This window comes from Erpetoichthys calabaricus, chromosome 8, assembly GCF_900747795.2.
Source record: "Erpetoichthys calabaricus chromosome 8, fErpCal1.3, whole genome shotgun sequence".
In the NCBI taxonomy this organism is placed as follows: Eukaryota; Metazoa; Chordata; class Cladistia; order Polypteriformes; family Polypteridae; genus Erpetoichthys; species Erpetoichthys calabaricus.
In genome coordinates this window covers 194059957-194086380 of record NC_041401.2, presented here as the reverse complement: position 1 = coordinate 194086380, position 26424 = coordinate 194059957, and the positions used below count along the sequence as shown (strand labels likewise).

General features: G+C 42.7%; 1 protein-coding gene across 2 annotated transcripts in view; it reads left to right on the top strand.

The window, feature by feature from the left end:
- Positions 1-22399, top strand: part of idh1 (isocitrate dehydrogenase (NADP(+)) 1) — a 42346-nt gene extending 19947 nt beyond the window's left edge. For both annotated transcript variants that reach the window (XM_028808039.2, XM_051930322.1), the window contains exons 6-9: positions 5109-5260; positions 10694-10834; positions 17825-17987; positions 21596-22399. In XM_028808039.2, coding sequence (XP_028663872.1) covers positions 5109-5260; positions 10694-10834; positions 17825-17987; positions 21596-21689 — 550 coding nt within the window. In that variant the 3' untranslated portion in view covers positions 21690-22399. The remainder of the gene's footprint in view (positions 1-5108; positions 5261-10693; positions 10835-17824; positions 17988-21595) is intronic.
- The last annotated feature ends 4025 nt before the right edge of the window (positions 22400-26424 follow it).

The following is a 26424-nucleotide window of genomic DNA, read 5'->3' as shown; positions in this document are numbered from 1 at the left end:
GAAAAAGACATGAAGGTTATGATCATTACAATAGCTTTATTAACTTTATTTAGTCAAAAGTATGTCACAGTGCACTTAGATACAATCTCTTAAGTGCCCAAATTGCCAGCCTTGTGTACTCGGAACTGTAAACTTACTTTTGCCCACCCCCTGTATATGTGGCAGGTATGTTCAGGTAAGGAAGATGGACATTCTCAAGGTAAGGTTACTTAATAACGAGGGCGTCAGAGAGTGGCAATGTGTTATGATGCAGGGAGTTCTCCTCTACAATCTTCACAGGGCCGCCACACTGTTTGGGTAGCAGGCCAGTATTGCTGCTGGCTGTAGGAGGAGCAGACTCTCAAAATGGGGACACATAGGTATCCAGGCTCTTTAAAGCATAAATAGGGATCACTTCACTGACATGTGAGCAAGCCAGGGTACAACTGTGAGACGCGCAGCACTCGCGGGCTGGGCTGCAACGTAACAATAATAATTTCCGGAACGTGCTGTTACGTTGTCATTCATTTTACCCACTGTCTTTCTTTCATTCATATGTTACGTAGGCACGTAACCTTTTATCTTCGGCAATCTCATTCTCTAACCAGGCCTCAGGAGCTAACCAGCGTAACACTGTCAACCACCCTTTTCATAATACCTTTCACATTGTTGACATCCGTGAGTAACAACAACGTACTAAACTGGAAGGTGGTCTACGCATGTGTGGAATTCGCGGACAAACAAAGATCAAGATCCAAATGAAGATTATATATAAAGATTAGTTCATTTAAAGCAAACAATTTGTTTAGTTTGAATGTCTGTATTTTGAGGTGTGACTGGAGTACTACAGTCTTCAGTAGTATAAGCCTGGAGGAGATTCTTAAAGCAATGCCTATGTTTTAGCTGTCTCTCTACTGCCATCTAGTGCTTCTTCTTCTAATTCATTTGCGGACAAACAAAGATCAAGACCCAAATGAAGATTATATATAGAGATACAGATATACATGTGTGTGTGTATATACAGTGGGTACGGAATGTATTCAGACCCCCTCCACACATACCTCAGTGCAAGACACATGACAGCCCGCATGGAGTTTGCTAAAAGACACCTGAAGGACTCTGAGATGGTGAGAAATAAGATTCTCTGGTCTGATGAGACCAAGATAGAACTTTTTGGCCTTAATTCTAAGCGGTATGTGTGGAGACAACCAGGCACTGCTCATCACTTGTCCAATACAGTCCCCACAGTGAAGCATGGCGGTGGCAGCATCATGCTGTGGGGGTGTTTTTCAGCTGCAGGGACAGGACGACTGGTTGCAATCGAGGGAAAGATGAATGCGGCCAAGTACAGGGATATCCTGGACAAAAACCTTCTCCAGAGTGCTAAGGACCTCAGACTGGGCCGAAGGTTTACCTTCCAACAAGACAATGACCCTAAGCACACAGCTAAAATAACGAAGGAGTGGCTGCACAACAACTCTGTGACTGTTCTTGAATGGCCCAGCCAGAGCCCTGACTTAAACCCAATGGAGCATCTCTGGAGAGACCTAAAAATGGCTGTCCACCAACGTGTACCATCCAACCTGACAGAACTGGAGAGGATCTGCAAGGAGGAATGGCAGAGGATCCCCAAATCCAGGTGTGAAAAACTTGTTGCATCTTTCCCAAGAAGACTCATGGCTGTATTAGCTCAAAAGGGTGCTTCTACTAAATACTGAGGAAAGGGTCTGAATACTTAGGACCATGTGATATTTCAGTTTTTCTTTTTTAATAAATCTGCAACAATTTCAAAAATTCTTTTTTTTGTCTGTCAATATGGGGTTCTGTGTGTACATTAATGAGGAAAAAAATTAATTTAAATGATTTTAGCAAATGGCTGCAATATGACAAAGAGTGAAAAATTGAAGGGGGTCTGAATACTTTCCGTACCCACTGTATGTGTGTGTATATATGTATATCTATATATATATATATATATATATATATATATATATATATATATAGAAGATAAGACAACATCATAGAGTTACTGACAAATTTGAGTATTCAAAAATACAAAATACATACAACAAGTTGCGGATGTGTCTTTTCAAACAAGAGCTCAGTATACTGTAGAACTAATTTCAATATGGCCGAGCTACTGGTCATATTGGTTCCATGCAGGAAGAGGCAGATCCAGGCCGTTGCATAAAGGAAATGCCATCAGTGGTGGAATGACCCCCAATCTTCCGTTCTGCAGATGGAGGAAGAGAGAAGGAATTTGAACACAGTGCCACCCCATGATTCAGCGAGTAACTACCATCACCAGAGACCTTAAGTGCCTTCAGAAAGTATTCAGACCCCTTCATTTTTTACACATTTCGTTATGTTACAGCCGTATTCTAAAATCATTGATCTTCTCTGCAGCCTGTTTCGAATCGTAGCATCTTGATGGGAATTACAAACCCATTTACAAAAAAGTTGGAACGCTGTGTAAAACGTAAATAAAAACAGAATGCGATGATTTGCAAATTATTGAACTGAAAATAGTAGAAAAACAACATATCAAATGTTGAAACCAAGAAATTGGTTTTGGAAACTATGGGGCTCCACCCTCTGCTTGCTTCACTCGCCAACCCCTATGTGGGCACTACTCGCTAGCCACTTCGCGGCTCTGCCGCTCGCATATGGGGAAGCGGATGTACAATTTAAACAGATTGTTATTTTCATGGGAATTTTTACATATGCATAATAGAACTATCGATTCCCGGGTCCTCCCTGCGTGGAGTTTGCATGTTCTCCCCGTGTCTGCGTGGGTTTCCTCCGGGCGCTCCGGTTTCCTCCCACATTCCAAAGACATGCAGGTTAGGTGGATTGGCGATTCTAAATTGGCCCTAGTGTGTGTTTGGTGTGTGGGTGTGTTTGTGTGTGTGTCCTGCGGTGGGTTGGCACCCTGCCCAGGATTGGTTCCAGCCTTGTGCCCTGTGTTGGCTGGGATTGGCTCCAGCAGACCCCCGTGACCCTGTGTTCGGATTCAGCGGGTTGGAAAATGGATGGATGGATAATAGAACTAAATATTTTACATTACAGCGAGTAATTAACCAAAGTAAAAAAGGAGTAAAACGTAATAATTTGAAAGAAAATTATGTTTCCTGTTGCGTTAGAGGTATTCATTGCATTATACAATTTCGTTCTGTTTGGCTTTGAAATTAACATGCAAACACTTTTTAAACTTACACTTTTACTGTAAAACTTCAGTAAAAACAATATTTGGAATTAACTTTTCATCAATATCACTTTGAATTTTGATTGCGTGTTTGGACTTGCATCTTAACAACACAACGTATATCTGCCCGTGAGTGAATTTCGTTTCTTTCTCTCTAATAAATAAACCGACTTTTTCAAATGTTTGTCCCTGTGATTTGTTAATTGTCTTTGCAAATGCTATTCTAACGGGAAACTGTAAACATTTTAATACAAATGGCATATCACCATCTCCTTTGGTGTCTCATGTTATCCCCTGAAGATGGACTACATTACCTTTATTGTCGCCTGTTAAAATTTTAAATGTCAGAATTGTTCGAGCAATTCTGAACACAATTAAACTTGTCCTATTGCATAGCCCATCACTCAGACATAAATTACACAATAACATTACGATACATCCTTCTGTCAACAGTAATTCGGCTGTTGGAAGACTGGATGGTGTTAACTGTTGTAGATATTCTTCGTGATATTGTACGTTGATGTTTTCATCTTCTGCACCATCACCAACAACTGTTTCAGCAGAGACTATTGATGCACATTTAACCAATGTAACCAATCGACAATTTTCACGTTAATTCGTTTGACTTCATCGTTTCTCGGTGCTAGGATTGCCCGTGTACTCATTTCTTGTATTGATAACCCTTCGGGATGAAATTCTTCAATAGGATTTGGACATAATACGTCTTCTTTTATTGGGAACTTAAAGTGAGGAAAACGTAAAAATTCATAAGAACTGAGAGCGCAGAAACTGAGTCTGACAAAAGCATTCACATGAATGAGATGTGAGAGGACTGTGGGGGTGGGCCGTTAACCAGAAATGGTGGAGACGAGGGCGGGATTTGAAAAAAATCTCTTGGCAATAGTCTTGTCTGAAGATTTTCTTTTATTTTAGAAAGAAATATCTCCTCATCTTGAATTTGATGCCAGCAGCACATTTCAGAAAAGTTGGGCCAGGGCCAACAAAAGATTGGAAAAGTTGTGTAATGCTAAAAAAAAAACATGTGGAGGAACATGTGACAACTAACGGGGTTAACTGGCGAAACATTAGACACGTGATTGGGTATAAAAAGAGCATCCCAGAGAATCTGAGACTCTTGAGAAGTGAAGAGGGCAGAGGGGTTCACCACTCTGTGAAAGGCAAATGGTGCAGCAAATCAAGAAAAACTTTCCTCAGCATAAAATGATGTAAAGAATTTGGGGATTTCATCACCTACGGTATATAATATCAATAAAAGATTCAGAGAATCCGGAGAAGTCTCTACACAAGGCTGAAAACCAATATTGGATGGCCGTGATCTGCGGGCCCTCCAAGCAGCACAGAGAAATAGTAGTGGAAATCCCCGTTTGGGCTCAGGCCCATTGTCTGTGAGCGCAGTCACCACTGTATCCACAAATTCAAGTTAAAATTCCACCATGCAAAGACAAAACCAGACAATCCCGAAACACCGCCACCTTCTCTGGGCCTGAGCTCATTTAAAATGGACTGAGGCGAAGTGGAAAACTGTCCTGCGGTCTGACAAATCAAAATTTGAATTTTTTTCTTGGAAATCATGGACCTCACATCCTCTGGGCTGGAGAGGAAAGGGGGCCATCCGTTCAATAGCCAGTATCCGTGATGGTATGGGGGTGCATTAGTGGACATGGCATGGGCAGCTTGCACATCTGGGAAGACACCATTAATGCTGAAAGATATGTACAGGTATTGGCGTGACATGTGCTGCCATCCAGGTGATGTCTTTTTCAGGGAAGGCCTTGCTTATTTCAAAGTCTTACTTTTATGTGAATTTCCCCCATGGGATTAATAAAGCTTATTTAATCTAATAAGTTATATACAGTATATGGAGATGTGCCCACTTTATATTTGTTTTTTTTATTTCTCAAAGAGAATATAAATCACAGTTTGAAGCAAAGGGCATCTGGTATGAACACCGACTAATTGACGACATGGTCGCACAGGCGATGAAGTCTGAAGGTGGCTTTATTTGGGCATGCAAGAATTATGATGGAGATGTGCAGTCCGATTCTGTGGCTCAAGGTACAGTGTGATCTCAGTATCTTTTCAAGTCCAATTTCTCTTTGTTTGTTGTGTATGCCCAGCTTTGTTTTTCGAGCCACCTCACTACACATCACTTTTTCATGCTCAGACACGGGAAGCAGAGGGTGATGGTGCGAGGAACCTCATCAGAATTGGGCGATGATAAGAGTGGAGCCCAGCAGAGGGCAGTGCTAGGGTTGCTGCTATTTTTAATATCTATAAATGATTTAGATAGGAATATAAGTAACAAGCTGGTTAAGTTTGCAGATAATACCAAGATAGGTGGATTAGCAGATAATTTGGAATCTGTTATATCATCACAGAAGGACTCGGATAGCAGACAGGCTTGGGCAGATTTGTGGCAGATGAAATTTAATGATAGTAAATATAAAGAATTACACAAAGGAATTAAAAATGTGACGTTTGCATACATCAGGGGTGGGCAAAGTCATTCCTGGAGGGCCGCAGTGGCTGCAGGTTTTTGTTCCAACCCAATTGCTTAATAAGAAGCACTTATTGCTCTAGAAACACTTCTGCTTCATTTTATTTATCTCCCTCATTAAGATTTTGAACCCTTATTGCTTATTTAAGTCTTAAACAGCTGCATTCTCGGTTTTTAATCGCTCCTTATTAGCAATAAGATGCAAATGACAAAAGAAACCAGCATTTCTCCATTTAGCTTGTTACCCTTTACGCCTGTGTGTATTTATTGTGCATTATTTGGTTTAATTAAATACTTGGAAGGAAAGAGAAGAGAAAAAAGTGAAGGACTGAGAATTACTCATCCGTTTTACACTTCAAAGTATTTGGATGATATCCTTAGAATGGAAAAAAAATCTAGGATATGGGAATGACCTGACATAGCAGAGTTAAAGCACTAACAAGCCATGAAATGTAATTATTGGCAAGGATTATTTTCTAATTAAGCAACAGGGTTGGAACAAAAACCCGAGGCCACTGCAGCCCCCCAGGAATGACTTTGCGCACCCCTGGCATACATGATGGGCGGTCAGGAAATTGAGAGTCCACCTTATGAGAAAGATTTAGGAGTTGTAGTGGACTCAACTGTCACACAATGTTCAGAAGCCATTAAGAATGTCAGGTTATATAGCGCCTTGATGTGTGGAGTACAAGTCACAGGAGGTTCTGCTCAGGCTTTATAACACACTGGTGAGGCCTCATCTGGAGTCCTGTGTGCAGTTTGGGTCTCCAGGCTACAAAAAGGACATAGCAGCACCAGAGAAGGTCCAGAGAAGAGTGACGAGGCTGATTCAGGGCTACAGGAGATGAATTATGAGGAAAGATTAAAAGAGCTGAGCCTTTACAGTTTAAGCAAAAGAAGATTAAGAGGAGACCTGACTGAAGTGTTTAAAATGATGAAGGGAATTAGTCCAGTGGATCGAGACGGTGAGTTTAAAATGAGTTCATCAAGAACACGGGGACACAGTTGGAAACTTGTGAAGGGGAAATTTAGCACAAACATTAGGAAGTTTTTCTTTACACAAAGAACAATAGACAGTTGTAAGTAGCGACCAAGGAGTGTGGTGGACAGTAAGATTTGAGGGACTTTCAAAACTCGACTTGATGTTTTTTTGGAAGAACTAAGTGGACAGGACTGGCGAGCTTTGTTGGGCTGAATGGCCTGATCTCGTCCAGGGCAGGGGTGTCAAACTCTGGGCCTGGAGGGCCGCAGTGGCTGCAGGTTTTCATTCTGACCATTTTTCCTAATCAGTGACCAGTTTTCACTGCTAATTAACTCCTTTACCCTTCATTTTAATAGCCCTGTTTTTAAGGATTCAGTCCTCTGAATTTATTCTTTTCTTCATTAAATGAGAGCCAAACAGAAGTGAGACGTGAAACGAGCCGACAGATGACCAGCTAAACTAGGATTTCAAACTCCCACCAATTTCACTTAACCAATCTCTAATGAGAAGCTGATTCCTGCTGTTAATTAAACCCGTAATTTAATTCCATGGCTTGTTGTTGCTCTCATTCCGACACAGCAGACATTTCCAAAACTGAGTGAAGTTAATTAAAATAAGCAGCAAAAACTGGTCACTAATGAAGATGGTTAGAATGAAAACCTGTGGCCCACCAGGACCAGAGTTTGACACCCCTGGTTTAGAGTGTTCTAATGTTCTAATGCTGTTGATGGCAGGGGCAACTAGTGGTCAGAGCAAGTGGCATACTGTGGTCTGATCTTACAGTACATGAAGAGTGCCACTCGGGTTGGACTGGTAGTGTAATGGTAAGCATGCTTGCTTTTCCAAACAGGGAATGTGGATTTGGTTCCCGTCCATTTCATTAAATCTTTTCTTTACTCGAGCACTGCCCTTTCTGTTTTGGCATGGCATTAAGCTACCTGGGTGATGTATCCGGAGATTTTTATTTTAATTTGGGGTTGCAGATGTAAATCTCTTACATTTCGAGTAGGTCTACACCAGGGGTTTTCTTGAAATCCTTACCTCTTTGATCTGGTTATGGATGTGTTGACTTGTAGGATAAAAGACCAATCCCCCCCGCACAGGTTTTGTGTTGATGATGTGCTGTGTAGCACCACAAACGAGGAATGGAGAAGGGCTTTGGAAGATAGAGGATTGAAGATAAATAGGAAGAAGACCAAATATGTGAGGTTTAGTGATGATCAGAATTAAGAAGTTAGCCTGCATGGAGAGCCACTGAAAAGAGCAGATAAGTTTAAATCACTCTGATCAGTGGTGGCCCAAGGTGGAAAATCAGATGCAGAGATAACCCATAGAGTGCAGTGTGGATGGAACAGTTGGAAGAAGGTATCTGGAGTGTTGTGTGATCAGAGAGTTAAGGCGAAGGTTAAAGGTCAGGTTTTTAAGACCAGCAATGATGTGTGGAGCTGAGACACGGGGCAGTAAAGGGGAGCTCAAGTTAGATGTGGCAGACATGAGAATGTGGAGTTACAAAACCAGCACAGAATAAGACCATCAGAGATACAACAAAAGCAGGAGAGAAATCCAGGGAAGTGCAGGAGAGTAGATTGAGGTTGTGTGGACATGTGATGAGGTGAGACAATGAATATGAGGACAAAAGATGGAAATGGAATTACAATGGAAGAGAAAGTGGGGAGACCAAAGAGGAAGTGGATGGATAAAGTAAAAGAAGATCTGAAGGAAAAGAGCTTGACTGGCAACTGCAGGACTGAGCACACCAACCACACATAGAAGTAGGAAAAGAGGAAGAAGATAGATACTTTATTAATCCCAAGGGGAAATTCACATACTCCAGCAGCAGCATACTGATAAAAAAAATATTAAATTAACTCTTTTAGGGCGGATGTTGACTTTTGTCGACAGGAGGGGTTGAGGGCGAATGTCGACAAAAGTCAACATCCAGGGATAGAGGGCGACAATGAGATGTTAATGGCGACAAAACTCACTGTCACGTCGCAGGCATTCCCTCTGTGCTTGGAGGAATGCTAGACTCATTAACTCGGCAACTAATCCTTGCGTGTGCGTGAGTTGCGAAATGTAAACAATGGCAAGATGGCATCGACATGTCACAAGGGAGCGAAGTGAGTGCAGAAAAGAAAACACTCGGCAGACAATGTTTTGCGCATTATCGTGGAGTCGGACTCTGATTTTTCAGAATCGGATTTTATTGACAATGATCAGGAGATCGAGTGAGAAGCTGGCATCAGCTGATCGGACACCAGCTGATGCCGCGCCAGCTGATCCGCTGACAGCGAACACATTCGCGCAGCAGATGCATCTACAGCAAGGTTTGCGTGGGAGGAATACACAGACATTGATCTGTGGGCTACCGGACTTCACAAGACGGCATGGCTTGCTGTTGGACACGACAGATCACCAGCTGCTGTACTTCAGGCTGCTCTCTCCTGATGCTGCTTTTCAGCTACTGTCAGACGAGACAAACAGGTAGGCAGAGAAATTTTTTGAATCGTGGGCTGCGCTTGCATCGCATTCTCGTTTTTCAAAGTGGAAACCCACAACAAAAGACGAGATGAAGCGCGCTGTGGCATTACAAATAGAGGTGGGACAGAACTGGTGATATAACTTCAGAGAGCATTGGTCCAAACGTGCTTTGTCCCCTGGTGGCTTTGAACAGGTTATGCAGCGTGATGATAGGTACGTGATGCTGCAAAGTTTTATTCAGAAAACTTGGTGGCAGTGGCATGGCACGATGGCAAACGGGTGACTTGTCTCTCTACAGTACACACTAACAATATATGTGAGAAAATGCAGCAACAGACAATTGAAAAGTAGGCACCAAAGCAACACGTATGGTAAGCAGTGCAATGTGGCAATGACTGAAATTGGCTGCTTTGAGCGAGATCAGACTTTGCTGTGTAAAATGTATGTGATATGTATGTGAAATCATAGAGTATGCAGGCTCATACAACATGCAAGACAGTAACATTTGTCAAAAGTAAATATTTTTTGTTGATTTAAATTGCTTTGTGTTCTTTTTTTAAAAAAAGTTAGTTTTTGGAAAAATATTCAGCCCTGGGAGAAAAGAAACAAACAAAAAAAAAATTAGCCCTAAAAGAGGTATACAGACAGTCAATAACTTTGTATAATATTAACGTTTAACCCAGCCACACTGAGTTTTGAGGAAAATCTTTTTAGATGTTGCTGCTCAGATTTAACAATTTCACATTTTGTTTCATGCATTTGTGTCACAACTGCAGCGCATTTGAGGAAAGAGAATATCATTTTTGCTTTTTGTCTTCCCCCACCATAACCTATCATCTATGGTGGGAGGAGCGAAAGCTTTCGATTCATCAAAAATTTCAATCTCTGGTTTTCGACGGATCTTGACATCCCATAATACCAAAAACATCGATATCTCGATAATGGGTGTGTGTCTGTCTGTGTGTGTGTGTCCGTGGGGACGGTCTAGAGCTAAAACGGTTGGACGGAAAAATACTAAACTCAAAACTTAAGCCTGTTATGAGATGATGAGGTGCTGATTAGTTTTTGAGCCAAATCGTTCAAGAGAAAGAGGTCCTCTAGAGGAACCCTCAAATCCCGGAATTCTGCAATTCATTATGAATTCTTCTCACCAATTGCTATCATAATGACCTATTTTATGATCAGAAAGATCAGCATCAGAGCAGTAAATAATTACAGAAATGTTATAGAATAGTTCGGGTAACCGGGTTCCTAGGGTGCAAAGCCTACTGACGCTCACGTCCGAATTGTTTTTCTAGATCTTTTCATTTCATTCCAAGTTAACAGCACATCTTCAGGTTGACTCCTTATTGCACTCAATGCTAATCTTGATAAGCTCTGGGTCACTACAGCCTTCAGTTGAAATGAGCATATCATGAAATGGATGGAGGTTCATAGAATAGAAAAGTTTAAAAAAAAAAAAAAAAAATCAAGTATAATATATTTTAAATATTTGTGAAAAATCTATCTACATTTTCTTTTTTTTAAGGATACGGCTCTTTGGGAATGATGACAAGTGTATTGGTGTGCCCAGATGGAAAGACGGTAGAAGCAGAGGCTGCTCATGGCACAGTAACGCGTCACTACCGCATGCACCAGCAAGGCAAGGAGACCTCGACCAACCCGATTGGTAAGGAAAAAAAAATAAAGACAGATAAATAAATAGAACGCTATTGATCTCCTGAAGGGAAATTTCAAATCTGCCAGCAACTTCCTTGTCATACTGCAAAGGAATCTAAAACAAACACAGGTGCACCACCCAAAACTGTACAAACATTATAGTGATATAATCAAAGAAAGAAGTCTTGTCCTTATGCCAATCTGTAAGTTATAAATGACCAGGGTGACGATGGGCATGATGGGCCCGGTCTGATGTCCATAAAGCTCGATTAGCACCTCTTAGCACACTATGGTGAAATGAGCCAGTGAAAGTTTGTGTTGTCCCCCTTTTGCATTCGACTCTTCAGGTGGACCTCCAGGTATTTATAAGAATCCAGCACCTCCACCTCCATTATGGTGGCTGACCTTATGGGTTCCTGTGGTATAGCAGGTCCACGGCTCAGAAGAAAAGCCCAGTTTTTAAACAGCTAATCGCTACACTCAAATAATTGTTGTTATCTGTCCTAGTGTGTTATAAGCACAGGGAACTCCAGTTTCTGTATTCCATCTTACCTGAAGAAGGGTCCCGAGCTCCCTCGAAAGCCTGCATATTGTAATCTTTTTACTTAGCCAATAAAATGGGTCATTTTGCTTGACTTCTCACTATATTCATAATGGCTAACACCCTAGTATCACTTGTCTTCATAGAAAGTCAAGGCTGGGGGGCTGTCAAAAGGCAGGGCCTGTGAAAGCGCATTGCGGCCCTCCTTGTGTGATTTTGGGCTATACAACAAATACATTGTATTGTATTGTATTGTGTATATGGAGAGATAGAATGGAATCCATCCATCCATCCATCCATTTTCCAACCCGCTGAATCCGAACACAGGGTCACGGGGGTCTACTGGAGCCAATCCCAGCCTACACAGGGCACAAGGCAGGAACCAATCCCGGGCAGGGTGCCAACCCACCGTAGGATAGGATGGAATGCTTTCTTTTAATACATTCCTGTTTACTGTGGTCCTGGGGGATGACAACACATTGATCAGTCATTCAGGTAAGAACTTCAGCGTACTCTGCACAACTACTACCACTTGACAAAGTCCTCCTCCACCTCGTATCTAATGGAGGAATCCTCTGGAAGCTTGTCTAAGTGACATAAATTGAAGTATAGAGGGGGAGAAGAAAGGGAGCTAGTATGTGTCTCGTGTTGTTTTCCACATACTGTACAGTGCAGCACCCTGACAAAACTGTCCCTTGTTACTTAGATAGGACTCTTTGGGGACATCTGCCTAAATCACCTGACGTTATTCACTAACTGTGCAGCATTAGGCACTGAAGAAGTCGAAGAACATAAACCTGACCATAATGCCAGCACTCTAGTAGTAGTAGTAGTAGTAGTAGTAGTAGTTGTATTATCCAGTGTATAGGGTGGTCCAGATCTAATTATGCAATTTTCATTATGCTATAACTTATTAGATAGATAGATAGATAGATAGATAGATAGATAGATAGATAGATGCTTTATTAATCCCAAGGGGAAATTCACATACTCCAGCAGCAGCATACTGATAAATAAAATATTAAAAAGTAGTAAAAAGTGTCCAGGGAACGAGTCCACATAAAAGAAAGTGGTAGGAGTGATCTATTTAAGTTTATTACATAGAAAATCACCCGAAAAATCCCAGACCATCGTGAAGTGTGCGAACTGACGACATGAAGAATCGTCTTCTCGCCGAACTGGAATCGTCCCTGCATAAATCAAAGTCCTCCATATGATCGGGATCTGCATATATGGCCAGCCTGAGCAACAGTGAACGTCTCACCTGCTTGTCCAACCATCATGTAACACTTCATTACTCTCTAGAGCAGGGGTGGGCAAAGTCAGTCCTGGAGGGCCGCAGTGACTGCAGGTTTTTGTTCCAATTATTTAATTTCATGGCTTGTTTGTGCTTTACCTCTGCCATCTCAAGTCATTCTCATATCCTAGATTTGTTTTTTCTTTCTAAGGATATCATCCAAATGATTTGAAGCCTAAAACAGACGAGTAATTGTCAGTGCTTCACTTTTTTTTCTCTTCACTTTCCTTCCAAGTATTTAATTAAACCAAATAGTGCATGATAAACACACACAGAGGTGTAAATGGAAACAAGCTAAATGGAGAAATGCTGCTTTCTTTGTCTTTTAATAATAATAATAATACATTTTATTTATTTGTAGGCACCTTTATAAAACACTCAAGGACACCGAACAATAGACAATACACAGATTATAAACAAAAGTATAATACAAAAGTTAAAATCAGACAGAGCAATTGCAATCAAAGAGAAAAAGCCGTCTTAAACAAATGAGTTTTAAGTTTAGATTTGAAAAGTGAAAATGATTCAATATTTCTAAGCTCAGATGGTAGTGAGTACCAGAGCTGGGGAGCAGAGCAACTGAATGGTGGTAAGACGGGCGAAGGGGACAGTCAAGTGGATGGAGGAAGAGGATATGAGGGTACGGGAGGGAATGGCAACATGGAGGAGGTCAGACAGATATGGAGGGGCGAGGTTGTGGAGAGCCTTAAAAGTTAACAGGAGAATTTTGAATTGAATTCGGAACTTAACTGGACGCCAATGAAGCTGCTGCAAAACGGGAGTGACATGGTGAATAGAGGGGGTTCTAGTAATGACGCGGGTGGGCAGCTGAATTCTGGACCAGTTGAAGCTTATAAAGAGACTTGCGAGAAAGACCAAAGACAAGGGAATTGCAATAATCCAGAAGAGAAGTGACAAGGCAGACCTGGGGACCTGGGTTCGCTTCCCGGGTCCTCCCTGCGTGGAGTTTGCATGTTCTCCCCGTGTCTGCGTGGGTTTCCTCCCACAGTCCAAAGACATGCAGGTTAGGTGGATTGGCGATTCTAAATTGGCCCCAGTGTGTGCTTGGTGTGTGGATGTGTTTGTGTGTGTCCTGTGGTGGGTTGGCACCCTGCCCGGGATTGGTTCCTGCCTTGTGCCCTGTGTTGGCTGGGATTGGCTCCAGCAGACCCCCGTGACCCTGTGTTTGGATTCAGCGGGTTGGAAAATGGATGGATGGATGGAAGTGACAAGGCTATGAACAAGGACAGCAGTGGTGTGGGGCGAATACGATTAAAGTGACGCAAGTGGAAATATGGAGTCTGGGAGATGTTATTGATGTGGGACTGAAAGGATAAAGTACTGTGAAGGATGACACCTGTGGGGAAGGGGAGACAGAGGAATTATCAATAACAAAGGACAAATGATCAGTTTTAGATAATATTGGTTTTGTACCAATGAGGAGAACCTCCGTTTTGTCACTTGTTATTTAATTTAAGAAAATTTGAAGGAAACTAGGATTTGATTTCTGCTATGCAATCAATAAGTGAGGAGGGTGGAAAGAAAACAGTAGGTTTGCTAGTGAGATAGAACTGGGGGTCATCAGCATAACAGTGGAAGCTAACGTTATATTTTCGAAAGATATTACCAAGGGAAAGGAGGTAAATAATGAAAAGTAGGGGTCCCAGGACAGAGCCCACCTGAAGTAACATTGCATCGTGTTGCTCATAAGGAGCCATTAAAAACCGAGAATATAGCTGTTTAAGACTAAAATAAGCAATAAGGGTTCAAAATCTTAACAAGCAATACCACTAAAGTGAAGCTGAAGTGTTACTTTAGCAATAAGCACTTCTTATTAAGCAATTGGGATGGGAAAAAAAACCTGCAGCCACTTGGCCCTCCAGGATTGACTTTGCCCACCCCGGCTGTAGAGGCTGTGATATACAAGAGTGTAGTAAAACCTATTGTTTTCTCTCTATTATAATAAAAAAATCCTGGGACGAGACGAGACTTTTTAGAATGGGACGAGACGTGATTTTCTCAGAGAGACACTTTCATGTCCTGCGAGACGAGACTTTGTGCCAAGAGATTTAACCACGGAAATAAAAGACAAAGAGTAGATGACAAAGTAGAAAGTCGTAAAAAATTCAAAAACGTTGGTGCAGTACACATGCAGAGCAGGTTAGAGATAAAGGAAGTACAAAAATTCGAAAGTCTCAAAAAAATGATTAGCGCAAACAAATGCAAATTACTGCTCTGTGAAATAACGGAACAGCGAAAAGAGATTGAATATATTGTTCAGATTTAAACTTTAAGTCGGAGACTTGTAGATCGTCTAATTCGTGTTGCCATCAGGGAAAAGTCGTGTTTCTTCCCAATGAAGAGGCATATCTGCGAGAATTAAAAGATTTGTCGTTTGGTGAAAGTGAAATCCACATACGCGAGCGGCAGAAACGTGAAGTGGCAGGCGTGTAGCGCAGGTCGGTGGGGGGTTGGCAAACGAAGCGAGTAAGCCCCCTAGTAATCAATTAAAAAAAAAAAACACAAGACACACCTGTGGCTTCCTTGGCATTACTATGGGTGAGAAGGGACGGCAGCCATTCTTATCATCTGACTTGGCCTCCGTGGTCCAGGTGGGAGTTGGCTCCATGGAGTATGGAGATCAGAGCATCGTCTACTGTATATGTGCCTGGTAGCCGAGCTACCAGATTCCCAGTGCTCTGTAATCAGAGATGGCAGTTGTTTCAGGACCAGCCTCTCAAAGGTTTTCATGATTTGTGTGATGGGGAAACTATGAGTTGCTTGTCTGTACAGAGTGCTCCTTTTGCACCATAAAGGTAAAGCCATGCTTAATATTCCTAAAAATGCTCCACAAAGTATTAGTGGATCTGCCTAAGCTGCAGGTGTGCTGCTTCATAGGTCCTGCACCACAATAAACAAAGATACTAACCCCTAACCCTAAATCGGTGATTCCTAACGTGGGGTGCAATTTGATTTTTTAGGAGGGCAATTTGGGAATTTAGGTACGTTAAACAATTTATAAAATGAAAAAACAGAAATTCACTGTTATAAATGATGGAAAAATAAACCATTTTTATTTTTATTTTTTACAGAGACATTTATATATTTATATAAACATAGAAGGGATGGTGAAGAACCCTTTAATTTATGATTTTACAACCGGCTTGAGTTTTTCTACTTAGAAATCATTTTTACCATTAAAATAATATGAATTGTAACAATGATTATAAAATTTTGCAATATAACAAAAATATAAATTGATCACAATATTACAGAAAAAGCTGTCATTAAAGTTATTTTATATTCATGAATATCGCCTCTCTTATTAGGGGCGGCACGGTGGTGCAGTGGTAGCGCTGCTGCCTTGCAGTAAGGAGACCCGGGTTGGCTTCCCTGCGTGGAGTTTGCAAAAAAAGAAATTAATTAGAAGCAAAAACATGTAACTCATTAAGAAAAGGGTAAGAATGAAAAAACAGACTTGGTGACTCCTCTTTTAAAATAGATGGATAGATACTTTATTAATCCCAAGGGGAAATTCACAAACTCCAGCAGCAGCATACTGGTAAAGAACAATATTAAATTAAAGAGTGATAACAATGCAGGTATACAGACAGACAATAACTTTGAATAATGTTAACATTTACCCTCCCGTGTGGAATTGAAGAGTCGCATAGTTTGGGGGAGGAACGATCTCCTCAGTCTGTCAGTGGAGCAGGACGGTGACAGCACTCTGTCGCTGAAGCTGCTCCTCTGTCTGGAGATGACACTGTTTAGTGGATGCAGTGGATTCTTCGTAGCCCAAGTAAACGTGTGGTAGCTCACAGGTCACATTCCAATTCAAGTGATGTGATGATGGCGTTGATTGATGTGTGTTGGTGATGGAGGGGTTTGTGACTAACTGTTGTTCAGTTTTCTTAAGCACAACTTTGTTGAAAGTGTACCCAAATAGAGCAGCATCCAATAATTAACAAAAGAAAAATAAGCAATAATAGAACATAACCAAGGGTGGCACAGTGGGTAGCGCTGCTGCCTCGCAGTTAGGAGACCTGAGGTTCGATTCCCGGGTCCTCCCTGCACATGTTCTCCCCATGTATGGGTGGGTTTCCTCCCACAGTCCAAAGACATCGGCGGTCCTAAATTGTCCCTAGTGTGTGCTTGGCGTGTGTGTGTGTGTGCCCTGTGGTGGGATGGCACCCTGCCCGGGGTTTTTTCCTGCTTTGTACCCTGTGCTGTCTGGGACTGGCTCCAGCAGACCCCCGTGACCCTCTGTTAGGATATAGCAGGTTGGACAATGACTGACTGACATCTCTTATTATATGTTTTCAAAACTGTATTTTCATATTACTTCATATTATATATTTTTTTTTTAACAATTTCTTAGTGATTTCTTTGTCAGTACTTCAACTCTCCTTTCCCTCTTTTGTTTCCATGTCCTTTGGAAGCTTGTTTAGACCAAATTAATGACATTATGGGCTTCCTCCATGTGAGTAGGAGTTCACTTTTTGAATAGGTAATAATAAGAATAAGGTGTATGTTACAGTGGGGGACATCATGATTTTAGAGAGGCCTAGGTGGGGCACGGCCAAGTAAAGGTTGGGAGCCACTGCCCTAAAGCTAACCTCACTGGACTAACTTCCTAAACTTGAACACAACCCTCATTGGCTCAATGGAGAGAGAAAACTAGCAGTTACTAAACAGGCTAAAACGTGAGGGGGGACCTTGGTTTAAAAAAAGTCCCAAAACATTAGTGGCTATGCATCCCTGTGCACCCACGGGACCAGAAACACTCGCCTTGACTTTTAGCGATGTGGATGGAGCCCATGGGGCTAACCCCGTTTTTATTTTCCCTAACCTAACTCTGAATTTTCCCATGGGATTAATAAAGTTTATCAAATGTATTCTATAACCAACAGTATTCAAGCCTGCCTTAATTAATTCACCGTCAGTAGGCAGAGAATCGCTCAGATTCTCGACGTTCTCCATTTCACGTCCGCGGAGGGTGAGCCGAGTAAAAAGAGACGTTTTCCACTCAGGTGAGGAAGCCTTTCAGCCTGTCTTAACTGGAACGGCGAGGGTGGGCATCTTACACAGCAGCAGGCTCTTAAGTGATTGGTTCATTTATCAACTCAGATGTCTGTTTATTTGTTGTTCAAATATTTTAGCCTCAATTTTTGCTTGGACCCGTGGGCTGGCACACCGAGCAGATCTTGATGAGAACAATGAACTGAAGGTCTTTGCCAACTCTTTGGAGGAAGTCTGCATAGAAACCATTGAATCCGGCTTCATGACAAAGGACCTGGCAGCCTGCATTAAAGGGCTTCCCAAGTAAGTGCTTGAGCTTTTCTTAACGCGGTTAATGCCAACAGCTTACCTCCAGTGCCATCAGACTGCTGTCTGTGTGGAGGTTGCATGGACTCCTTGTGACTCCAAACTTCTTAAAGTGGTGCAGGTTTTATTATTTTGGCAAATTTTAGTTGCCCCACCATGAGTGAAAACGAGTGAGTTGAATGCTCCAGGCAGAATTCACGGACCCCACCTGCTTACCTCTTGAGCTCTCTCTGTCTTCACAAAGTTCTTTTCAGCTTTCCCTTATGGTACTCGTTGGCCATCGATTTAATGGCTGTATTTAACCTTGGATGGATTTACCACCTGCTTTGGGGTTGATTTCTCAAACAACCCGACTCCAAGGAGACCTGACTCCAGCGCAATGAGGATCACCACTGGCCACGGGCAGAACCTCAATAAGAAGGACTTCAGCTCGACATTTGGAGAGTGGTCTCCTATTTCTGTCGCCCGTGTCAGTGGGCTGAGCACTCACTATTATTGAAGGGGTGTCCCTCATTCCTGGGCTGCTCTTTGCCCTTTATACTGCCACCCTATTTGGTCTTTAGGGTCACTCTTGAGTTGTCCCCAAACTTCAACATCAACACCAGAGTCCAAAATAATAATAAAAGAGGGATTTTACAGGTAGACCTTCGCTAATCCAGCACCACTGGGACCTGATTTGTGCTGGATTAGTGAAAATGCCAGGATCACAGAAAGATTACCTCGAGACAGTCGCTAAGCACCTCATCATACCTTTAAAATCCCATGTTAATCAGTACAAGTTGGACAATTAAGGAAAGAGAAACATTAAATGAAGAAGCAAGTGAAATTTTAATAAGTCCAGTACCTGTACTGGAAAGGCTTCGAAAAACCCAAAATTAAAATCGGGGATTTGTGGTCCTGGAACTAAATGCCAGACTTTCTCTCAATCCCCACACAACGAAACCCACCCCCTTCTTATGCGCAAGACTCAATGCCAAATCCGGCCCCCGGGGGGCTTCATAGTGATCACGACTTCATGGGGGATGCGAAGCTTAGTGCGGCGCGGTGCACCTGGGAGGCGGCTATGAAGAGTGAGGCAGTTTGGGGGGGGGGGGGGCGAACTGCATGGCTACCCCTCCACCCTATTATTGTTTCTACACTATCTGCACTTCATGAGGGACCCTTCCCACGTATGACTTTAAGGTGATTGCATCTTCACGGGGGAACCCCACCACCATTATTGTTCGTGGTGTATTAGGGAGATGAGGTGTGCAGTGCAGCAAGATTGGGACCCCCCCTACCCCCCCAGAACCACACACTTAATGTCGAGCCAACACTAATGCCTGATTTGCAAAGGAACCGAATTATAGGGAGGAGGATTAGTGAAGGGAAGTTCTACCTGTATTAGGGACTACCAAGAGGAACAATAAGTACTACAGGGGAACAGCAGATTACAACAAAAAGAGAATAATAGCAGAACATCTTTGCTTTCACAGCCTAGCTAAGCCAAATATAAATGTCTGCCATCTGGAGCCTCCACACTGGAGCTCCAAGTGGGTGGAGCTGACTCCAATGGGCAGTCCAGGTAGGTGGAGCTGATTCCAATAGGTGCCAATAGAGTCCAGCTGCAGACCCCAAGAGCTCTGCCCTGTTGCACCATGGTTAACATTAGGGTTGTGGGAGTGGCTATTTGACTCGCATAATGTCAAGTTCTGTTATACAGTTTAACTCCACCTACTTGGAGATACCAGGCTCAGTTAAACAACAGTAAGCCCTGGCTACTCTATTAATTGTGTTCTCCCTGCTCTCCTTTTACTCAGTCTGCGACCAGCCGAGCCTGTGACACCAGCTTCCTCTGCCACTCTAAGCTCACCAGACCAAAAGAACAAAGCGTCCCAGGTACTCCATTGTAAGCAATTCCAGGGGTCTTGGATGACCTCATCAAACCCTGATCTCCCCTAGACGCACCAGGTTTTACTGGGCAGATTGTTGTCCCACCCCAGAAACGTCGAGAGGCTAAACAGAACATTGCCCCCTAGTGGCCTGGGAACCTCAAAACACTGCAGCAGAGCTTCCTATACACCCGGTGGACCCTTAAAGTGATGGTAACTTCCCCTGATGACCAATAAGGTTATCTGTCAGTCAGTCAGTCGGCCATTATCCAACCCGCTATATCCTAACACAGGGTCATGTGGGTCTGCTGGAGCCAATCCCAGCCAGCACAGGGCGCAAGGCAGGAACAAATCCCTGGGCAGGGCGCCAGCCCACCACAGGACACACACACACACCAAGCACACACTAGGGACAATTTAGGACCGCCAATGCACCTAACCTGCATGTGTTTGGACTGTGGGAGGAAACCCACGCAGACACGGGGAGAACATGCAAACTCCACACAGGCAGGACCCGGGAAGTGAACCTCAGGTCTCCTAACTGCGAGGCAGCAGTGCTACCCGCCCCTAATAAGAGACGTGATACTCATTAATATGAAATAACTGTAATGATTCTCTAATATTTTGATCATTTTATATTTTTGTTATATTGCAAAATTGTATAATCATTTTTACAATTCATATTATTTTAATGGTAAAAGTGATTTCTAAGTAGAAAAACCCAAGCCAGTTGTAAAATCATAAATTAAAGGGTTCTTCACCATTCCTTCTATGTTTATATAAATATATAAATGTCTCTGTAAAAAATAAAAATTATTTGTTTATTTTTTCTATCATTTTTAACAGTGAATTTCTGTTTTTTTCATTTTATAAATTGTTTATAAAACACTAAGCACACACTAGGGACAATTTAGGATCACCAATGCACCTAACCTGCATGTCTTTGGACTGTGGGAGGAAACCCACACAGACACGGGGAGAACATGCAAACTCCACACAGGGAGGACCTGGGAAGTGAACCTCAGGTCTCCTAACTAACCAAACATGGCTACCACCATGCCACTGTGCCACCCAATAAGGTTATCTCTACCCTGTTAATGTCACACCTGTAATGAACATTACAAGCAAAGGTGACACGGGGACACAGGGAGAACATGCAAAGACACAGGGAGAACCTGGGAAGCGAACCTCAGGTCTCCTAACTAAACTAACATGGCTACCACCATGCCACCGTGCCACCCAATAAGGTATCTCTACCCTATTAATGTCACACCTGTAATGAACATTACAAGCAAAGGTGACACGGGGAGAACATGTAAACTCTACACAGGGAGGACCTGGGAAGTGAACCTCAGGTCTCCTAACTAACCAAACATGGCTACCACCATGCCACTGTGCCGCCCAATAAGGTTATCTCTACCCTGTTAATGTCACACCTGTAATAAACATTACAAGCAAAGGTGACACGAGGACACAGGGAGAACATGCAAAGACACGGGGAGAACATGCAAACTCTACACAGGGAGAACCTGGGAAGCGAACCTCAGGTCTCCTAACTAACCTAACATGGCTACCACCATGCCACCGTGCCGCCCAATAAGGTTATCTCTGCCCCGTTAATGTCACACCTGCAATGAACATTACAAGCAAAGGTGGTGAATGAATGAGAGGATGAATTTTTAACCTCGCAGAACGTGATGGTGACCGACTAAAATGTGCCTTTTCTGTTTTCAGTGTGCAGCGCTCCGACTACCTGAACACATTTGAGTTCATGGACAAGCTGGCAGAGAACCTGAAGGTGAAGCTGACGTCTCAGCCCAAACTGTGAAGACATGAAGGTTCTCGGGCACGGAAAATGTTGTGTTTACTCCAGCGGAGGAAGGAATGGAGTCCGGCGTGGGCATCGGTCAGGCAATGAATTCTGTACTGCAGTGGCAGGTCCGTCCTTTCTTGTTCTTAATTTGTCACCAGCACTTAGTTTCGAGCCACTCCAGCCTTTTCTCCAGTAGCAAATTTCAACTGCTCAGGTTGCACATTAACATGTTTTTATTATCTTAAGTGAACAGACTCTACACACTACACATTTTCTATACTGTGCTTGAGCTTTGGTGACCGACTTTTTTCTGTGGCAGTCTGTCAATGATTTTAAAAAAGAGAGAGAAAGAAAGAAAGAAAATAATCATTTACTGCCGCTTTACACTCCTAAAATTGATGAGCTTGATAATCTGCTGCATCAAAGTGAAACATGAAAAGCACTTGAATCAAATGGACGGCTCTTTGGGTCACAGACAGGTTGTGACCGTGGACTTTCAGCCCCATGGCTAATGGTTTTCACATTTCTCCGATTCTTTTGTGTGGCAAGTCTGTTTAAACCCTTTTACCCCAATAATGGCGTTTGCTTCAAACTAAATTCACACTCCAAATGGTCTTCTCTCTTTATTCTGTATGGAATATTTTTGTGTATTCCTGATTCTAATACTGTATACCTTGATTTAGTGACTCCCAGATACTTAACAGCCAATTAAAATCTCGACAGAACACTTGGTGTGGAATTCTTGTCTGCGTGGGCTTTCCATGTATAAATTAGAGTTTTGTACGTTACGCTACGCTGACTTGTTTAGCCAACGCTTTTTACCTCCAGTGAGTCTCCCAAGTCATTTGCTTCTTTGCGCTGAAGGAGTTTGTTCGTTTTAGCCCAGATAAATGACACAACTGGAACCCGGGCCTGGTCCTAATTCATTAGATTGGTGGGTATAAAGACCTGGAGCCATTGTAGCCTGCCTACCTGCCCCATCACTGAGCTCTGTGCCCGTATTCGTCAAGTGGCTCAGAATTGTCGCTTGTCACTGACACTTTTGGTCAGGAACTGTCATTTTCACTCGTCACAAGTATGGAAAGTCCAAAAATTCCATAGTACTGGGCTGGAAAGGCAGATGCCAATGAGTTCTGCTTTTTGATTGGTGAATTATCGGTAAAATGGGCGTAAAATTATGCCGAGGTCCTGACTTTCTGTAGTCATTAAAGATCTCTGGGCACCCTTCATGGAGAGTAGGAGGTATCCCTATGTTCAGGCTAAGTTGCCCTCCATGGTCTAGTCATTCTGGACCCCTAATCATCCCCTGCCTCTAATTGGCCACTTCTCTCAAAACTTCACCACGTAACAGCTCATGTGTGGTGAGTGCAAAAATGGCTGCCGTCGCATCACCCAGGTGGGTGCTACACATTAGTGGCTCCCCACTCACTGAAGCACCTTGGCTAGTGAGAAAAGTGCTATAGAAATGTAAAGAATTATTATTACTAAAATTTTGGGCCATCAAGTGGGCCATTTACAGTTCAACTGCGAACTCCTAAAGGTGAATTTGGAGTTTCTTGTAATTCTGGGCAACTTTTTCTTGCACTTGTGTCTAAGCTCGTGGTCCACGTCTGAGCCACAGGATTCCCATGTCAAGCAAAACGCGCTCACATATCCACTCTGTGGACCAGGGGTCACCAACTCCAGTCCTGCAGGACCACCATGGCCGCAGATTTTCATTCTAACCCTTTTCTTAATGAGTGACCTGGTTTTGCTGCTAATTAAATTCTTTTGAACTAATTTGAATTGACTTGCTTTTGAAGACTCAGACCCCTTAATTGTTTCTTTCTCCTTAATTAGCAGCCAAACAATGAGATACAAAATGAAGCAAAACAAGACCAGCAAACTGTGACCATCATACAATATCAGAGAATAAGAAAAGACGAAGGTCTCAGGAATGTTGGTCTGCTCAGGTCCCCAGCGCTCTTAGAAAAGAGAAAATCTACGATTTCGGACATGTCTGCTAATGCACCACGAGAGCAGCAACAAGCCATGGAATTAAAGAACGCGTTTAATTAACGACGAGATTAAGCAACTGGTTGGAGTGGAATTGGTTGAAGTTTGAGGCCCTGACTTAGGTGGTCTTCTGTTGGCTCCCTCACTTCACATTTCACTTCTGTTTGGGTGCCATTTAAGGAAAGAAATGAAGCAATTCAGGGGAACAAATCGTAAAAAACAAGTCAATTAAAATTAATTCAAAAGAAGTTAAGTAGCAGCAAAATCAGGTCACTAATTAAGAAAAGGGTTAGAATGAAAATCTGCGGCCATGGTGGTCCTCCAGGACCGGAGTTGGCGCCCCCTGCTGTGGACGACTCACCAATCAAAACACAGTACTCACTAGAGCCTGCCCTCACAACTTTGACAAGTGAAAGTGACAGTTTTAAATTCAGGGCTTATTTCCTATTGGGTGGGCTGTCACTGAAATAAATAAATGAAGAAATCTTATATAGATACAGTATATATATATATATATATATATATATATATATATATTATATATATATATACTGTGTCGCAATAATGAGACATCACACAGATAAAGGTTTGGGGCAGCCACTCGTATAATGAGGTATCCTGGCAACAGAGTCCACAACAAGACTGACACATAGGGGAAACGGTTAGACTTTTAAAGGGGAAGACAGGAAGTGAGGTCATATGGGTCTGGCTCAGGATCATCTGCCATTGGTTCAAGCCCGGAGGTGACATCACAGGGGCCGGAGCCGGTAAGGTCTTCTTCCATTGGTTCGGTCCCGGAAGTGACGTAATGAGAGCCAGGTGAGATATCCCGGGAATGGTCTACAGGCAAGGGAAAAAAGAATCATTGCCACATCCCGGCATGCCTCAGAACTGTCTTCCCTCAAGCCCTTTAGCTGCCTCCCATGCGCACGTGTGTGACAACTGTATATATATAAGATTTCTTCATTTATTTATTTCAGTATATATATATATATATATATATATATAAGGAGTACTGTCTGTGTGTGGGTGTGTGACCAGTCAGGCCAAGCAATCTGATTGGTCAGTTTGGCTGTGGCGGCTTAGTGGTGGAGATGATGACGCAATCAAGAGAGGCTGAGAGGAGGACGCCGAGGAAAGGCGGAGGAGGAGGAACGCAACTCTGGGCAACATGAGGTTTTTAAAAACTCACAAAGCACAACAGAGTTGCGTTCAACAATAGAAACTTAACAAAAATGCAAATGATCTCTCTTCACAGCAGGTAGTGGGGATCCATTGACTGTTGGAGGTAAGTCAAAATCTGGACAGGAGGTGAGCAACGTGCCTTGAAATGACAAGAGTCAGAGAAGCGGGCTTTCCGGGCACGCAATCGAGAAACGACGCACTAAGCAAGAGACGTTCAGACAAGGCTTACGTAGTCTAGCGGTACTTGAAAAATACCAAAAAAGCAGTGGCGTAGCTGGGGGTGGTCTGCCCCGGACAGGATTATTGGCCAGAAGGCTCAGCACTATTTGGGTTTGGAAAAAATACCACTCATGAATGAAAAAAGTAAAATTCTCTTATTCACAAAGGCTTCAGAAATAAATTCCAGACTGTCCTCCTGCGACAGCATCAGCAACAGCAACCGATAACAAAAATAAACAAACATTACACCGATAAGAATTTCTACAATTTATAACTTTGTTTCGTTATCAATCCGAATGTGTTCTTGCTCTGCGCAGAAAACATCCCCACCTATCACTTGTACACTACACTGGTTTTTGTTTTCACAGCGTAATTATATTAAAATAGTCAGGGTGACCGGGCAGATCCAAGCAACTAGAGGCCAGTAAGCTTAACATGCATCACAGGAAAATGAATGGAAGGAATTATTAAAAATAAGATTGAGCAACACCTGGCAAGGACAGGAGGAACAGTCAGTGTGGCGTCAGAAGAGGGAGGTCGTGTTTTCCTAACAGGCTGGAATTCTATGAGGAGGCAACAAAAGGATCTGATCAAAGTGGAGGAGATGATGTTATTGATGTGGACTTTCAGAAAGCATTTGATAAGGTGCCACATGAGAGGGTGGGCATCAAACTAAAAGAAGTGGCAGTTCAGGGTGATGTTTTTAGATGGGTGCAGAATTGGCTCAGACACAGGAAGCAGAGGGTGACGGTGTGAGGAACCTCATCAGAATTGGCCGATGTTAAGAGTGGTGACCAGTAGGGGGCAGTGTGGGGGCCGCTGCTATTTTTAATATCTGTAAATGATTTAGATAGGGATATAAAGAACAAGCTGGTTAAGTTTGCAGATGATAGATAGATAGATACTTTTTTAATCCCAAGGGGAAATTCACATACTCCAGCAGCACCTTACGGATACACACAGCTACCAAGATAGGTGGATTAGCAGATGATTTGGAATCCGTTATATCATCACAGACGGACTTGGATAGCACACAGGCTTGGGCAGATTTGTGGCAGATGAAATTTAATGTCAGTAAATGTAAAGAATTACACATAGGAAATAAAAATGTAAGGTTTGAATACACAATGGGGGTCTGAAAATCAGGAGTCCACCTCACAAGAAGGATTTAGGAGTCATAGTGGACTCTAAGCTATAGACTTCCCGACTGTGTTCAGAAGACATGAAGAAGGCTAACAGAATGTCAGGTTATATAGCGCCTTGATGTGTGGAGTACAAGTCACAGGAGGTTCTGCTCAAGTTTTATAACACACTGGTGAGGCCTCATCTGGAATACTGGGTGCAGTTTTGG